This window comes from Nematolebias whitei, chromosome 13 (genome assembly GCF_014905685.2).
Source record: "Nematolebias whitei isolate Nwh7 chromosome 13, NemWhi1, whole genome shotgun sequence".
Classification (NCBI taxonomy): domain Eukaryota; kingdom Metazoa; phylum Chordata; class Actinopteri; order Cyprinodontiformes; family Rivulidae; genus Nematolebias; species Nematolebias whitei.
Window position 1 is genome coordinate 31,156,895 of NC_056510.1, and position 4,926 is coordinate 31,161,820.

The 4,926-nt window shown below is 39.1% G+C and overlaps 1 protein-coding gene across 1 annotated transcript in view; it reads left to right on the forward strand.

Moving 5' to 3' along the window:
- Window positions 1–4,926, forward strand: part of itgbl1 (integrin, beta-like 1) — a 156,703-nt gene that overhangs the window by 149,981 nt on the left and 1,796 nt on the right. Inside the window, exon 10 of the mRNA XM_037686687.1 lies at window positions 1,271–1,384. Within this exon, the coding sequence (XP_037542615.1) occupies window positions 1,271–1,384 (114 nt within the window). The remainder of the gene's footprint in view (window positions 1–1,270; window positions 1,385–4,926) is intronic.

Sequence of the window (4,926 nt, forward strand, 5' to 3'; positions counted from 1 at the left end):
CCTTTTGGCCAGTGGCTGTTTAGTTTCCCCGATGTAAGACTGATCACAGCCCTCCTGACACTGAACAGCATACACAACATTACTCTGTTTGTGCCGGGGGACTGGATCTTTGGGATGAACCAGTTTTTGCCGTAATGTATTTTGGGGTTTAAAAGCCACTGGGACGTTATGTTTAGAAAATAAACGTCTCAGTTTCTCTGATACCCCCTCAACATACGGAATGACCACTGGTCTGGGTCTGGGTTCCTCCTTTTCACCTGATGGCTGACTGGAGTCCTGTTTGGGTTTCTTCTCTGCTTTCAGGAAGGCCCAGTTAGGATATCCACATTGCTCTAGAGCCTGTTTTGTGTGGGATTTCTCCTGGCCCAGCACAGAAGATCAACATCATCAGGCCAGGATTCTGCGGTCTACACTCATCTCCAGGCCAGCGGTCACTCTTTCAAGGATGAAGATGTTCACATCCTGGACAGAGAGGAACGATGGTTTGAGAGAGGAGTAAAGGAGGCCATCTTTGTGAAAAGAAATCGTCCATCATTAAACAGGGGTGGAGGCCTCCGGGTTCAACTGTCCCCCTCTTACAATGCTGTGATTGCTAGTATCACTCAGCCCTCTGTGAGTAGTAAACAGCCATCAGTGTGCTAATGATCCATTGTTAGGCTGATGGTCCTTCTTGAGCATGTGATCAGCTGGTTTTGGTTGTCAGCAGCAAACTGGTTGATCCACACTGTGAAGGTGCTATTTAAGAGACTGAGATGAAAACAGCACCTCAGACTGAGGAAGTCTCTTGGATGAGAGACGAAACGTTTCTAGATTTTTTTGCTTGGTTTTGTTTTTTGGTTTTTTTGAATGTCCAGAGGACCAGATTGAACTTTTTTGGAAATTGAATTGTAGTTTCAAGAACTTATACCTTATTGGTATCCCTTGCTTTTCTGCTGCCACGTAAGCTGGGCTTTTTTTTTATTATTATTATTTTTTTTACAAAGGTGGAACCTTCTTGTGTCAGGTTTTGACAATCTGTCAGATAGTCACACACAATTTATAAGCTTGAAAGTCCATAATCTCATTTTTTTCTTTATTTAGAAAACTTTACCCTGTTTCCTTAGGGGTGTTTCTGTCCATACAAACTGCATTTATTGAAAAAAAAAACATAAACATGCCAAGTGGCTGGTATTGAAAATACATACAAAAGCATGAACAGTAAAAGTTTTAAACATAAAATGTGATGCAAATCAGTAATTTTGTTTGCTATGTGTGTACGTGTTTAACGCAGGTTCCTGTCACTGTGGTCAATGCATCTGCTCTCCCCAAGAGTGGTGGATATCGGGAAATTACTGTGAATGTGACGACCGAGAGTGTGACAAACATGATGGCCTCATCTGTACAGGTAACAAAACATAGTTAATCTTAATAAGTGGCAGCAGAAGCTCGATTGTCAGTGCTGTCATCTTGTAACTCTGAGGTTGTGGGTTCAAGCCCAGGTTGCGCCAGGAAAGGTATCTGACGTAAAATAAATTGCCAAATCTTTCATGCGAGTTCACTCGTTGTGGTAACCCCTGAAGAAGGGAGCAGCCGAAAGAAACTGTAAGAGTTAACCTTAAACAAACTGCACTGGAGTACAATTGTACAAGGAAAAGCAATGCAATGGTGCTGTCAGAAAGGCTAATGACGGATATATTTCATATGTTATTAGACAGTAGAAAAACAATTCAGTTTTGTGTTTAAAACTGGGATTCAACATAAACAGACTTAAAGTTATTAAAACCTCTTTTATATTGATGACGACCCTGATATTATGTAAATCATCAGCCAAAACATGAATGGTTCTTGCATGGTCTTTGCAAGAACTTCAGGTACATATTAAAAATGCAGTAGGCTATTTTGTGTGAAAGGCCCACAGTAGTTTTGATAGTGAACAAAACTTTCATTGCAAGACTTTAGTAGTTTAGTATTGTGTTGGCAGCATATCAGGGCTTGGGGCCCATTCACACCAGCATGATTTGGTTGTTGAGGGTTTGAATCAGGATTGGCCACACTGGCCATAACTAGGCTTTAACTGTGATTATGATGCCATCAAGCATGATATTGTAGTGAGTCACGTGGGTACGTGTCACTTGTAGTATGACAATATATCCCCGTTTATATGCATACTATATTCACGAGTTCTTCATCTTTCTGACTGTGTAATGCCGTGCATTGAATTTAAAGGAATGCGAACGAGAGACGTTATTATCTTTGACCCATCAAATGAATGGAATCATTTATTTTCAGAATCAAAGTTTAACATCAAACATTTACATTAATTTGGCAAAATATGAAAATAATAACAGACAGTTTCACAGAAAATGAACTTCAAATCACTCGGCGGTGATTTGAGGACTTTGCTTCAGATATTTCTAAAATATCTGTACTGATTTTGTGAGAGAGAAGAGTTTAAGATGAAAGGAGATTATCTTACAGAGAACTATGTGAGGGAATTTAATCTGTTTGACCAGAAGTTGCACGCTCCGTCAGATCCTCAGCCCGTCCACGGTACACTTTAGTCGAAGAAGAAGTCTTTACCTGGTTTGACGATAGATCAGCTCAGTAAGCATCCTTCAGACTGTTTCCAGCGCCTCCGTTAAGAACAGCTAAAATCCTCGGAGAGTCGTGCGTGGTTAGCTCAAAACAGAATTATAATCCCAAACGTCTCTGGATTCTCGGCAACTCCAAAACTCTTCATAACTCTAGTTCTCTTCTGAACTCCTTCAGAACTTTTCCATTCTCCATGGAATCTTTTTCATTCTCTTTCTCTGTTGGACTCTCACTCTTCCATGAACTCTCACTCTAGCATGAACTGGGAAGTTGCCACATTTTATTTGGGTCGACTTCCTGTTCAATTTAGAGCTTTCTGATTCGTGGATGTACCAGAAAGAGGTGTGTTTTCGTGACGTAAGTTGTTATCAAAATCAAGGTCAGGGAATGAATCTGTTTTCACATACAGAAAAGATTATTGCAGAAACAGCAGACTTTTTGGAGCCTACTCTTGGTAATCTTCTGAAAAAGTTTAAACATGACATTTTTCTCGGTAAACATTTTAGTTGACCGAAAACCAACCTTTCACATACTTACGACTTGACTCATTTCAGACAGAAAATCAAGAAATGCATATTCAGGTGATTTCTGCTTTGAATGAGGAATAAAAATCATTACTTACTGTTTATGTAAAATAAAAATGAGTAGTTCTTTTCAACCTGTAAGAATTGAGTGAAACTAACACAATTGATTATCAAAACATTTGTAAAACAGTAATGATTGTAGAGGATTGTCTTTTCTGCTTGATTAATTCAAGAAAGAAAGTCATCAGATGGCCCAGACTTATTCAGATCAATGAAAATAACAGTCTCTGTCCATCTGGTAGATTTGAGGTCATCTGGTTCACTACAATATGTTTTCTGGTAGGTGGCATGATCTAGTTGGAGCAGTATCTTTATGCTGAGAGTTGGCCCATGACAAGTGTTAAGTGTATGGTGAGACATAGGAGAGCATCTTGGGCATGCAAAAAATGGGAAAATACTTTTTGGTCAGTACTAGCAATGTTATGAAATTGCCTTCACACTGAAAGGCTCTCCAATTGGCTGCAGTCCTTTTCATGCAGGTTGTGAAAACTTCAGCAAGTTCATCATCTTTTGTGAATAGGGCCAAATTTGTTATACTTTTTATTCAGTTTCAGTTTAAGTCATTCTTGATCGTTGCAATGCTCTGCAATTTACAAGGATACATTTGATTTGAACTTTTTCCCACCAATTCAGGACTGAAAATGAACTAGGAACACAAACATTCCTTTTATCCAGCCTTGGTTTAAGAAAATACAGGACTCGAATGGAATTTTACTTGGTGACATTTTTAAGAAATCCCTTACCCTTTTGCAGGTGTCCCTCTGTGCCAAAAGGGTCAGTTGTTGTACAAATATTAGAATACGAGACAAGCGATCCCCATCCAAGACAATAAAGTTGGGCTATATAGGTTTTATGTCTCATTCTGTGTTATTCATTAAATACACAGATGCTCCACTTTTATTTGCCCTATGCTGCACCCTTGAGCAAGGCCCTTAACATCTCCCCCTCCTCGCAAATCTGATCCCCAGGCATCCCTCTGCGCCACACATGTGGGCTGTGGTGGCTCAGTAGCAGAAAGACAGTTGATAAATCTTCATGAGAGTTCACTCATAGTAGTGACCCTTGAAGAAGGGAACAGCTGAAAGAAAAAGAAACTCTTCAACTCTTTGGTTGAAACAATTTGGCTCCAGTTTAAGAGACTAACATTTTAGGGAAGATGGTGGATTATACACAAGGAGACTGGGAGAGGAATAATAAAAGAAAGTCTGCCTTTTCCTGGGAGTCTACATGTTGAATTCATCATTCTTTATCATTGTTTTCACATCAAATGACCTAAATTTTTTGTTCAGTTAGCTTTTTTTCTCCGAATCCCTTTCTTTCATCAAGATACAGTATTTGTGCAACAGACGTGTTTAGCCAGTAAAGTTTCTCTCCATAACCTGAACTTCTGTTTTACACCTGTTATTTTTATTTATTATTGTTATTATTATTATTTTATTTATTTATTTTTTAGAAAATTCAAGGTGGCTAGATTTATCCTGATGCATGCTCAATAATCCAGGTAGAAAAATCTAAAAAAGTTAAATCTGGTCCTCTGGACATTCAAAAAAACAAAACAAAGCAAATCAACAAAAAAATGTAGAAACGTTTTGTCTCTCATCCGAGAGACTTCCTCAGTCTGAGGAGCTGTATTCAGCTCAGTCTCTTAAATAGCACCGTCTCAGAGTGGATCAACCAGTTTTGCTGCTGACAACCAAAACCAGCTGATCACATGCTCAAGAAGGACCATCAGCCTAACAATGGATCATTAGCACACTGATGGCTGTTTACT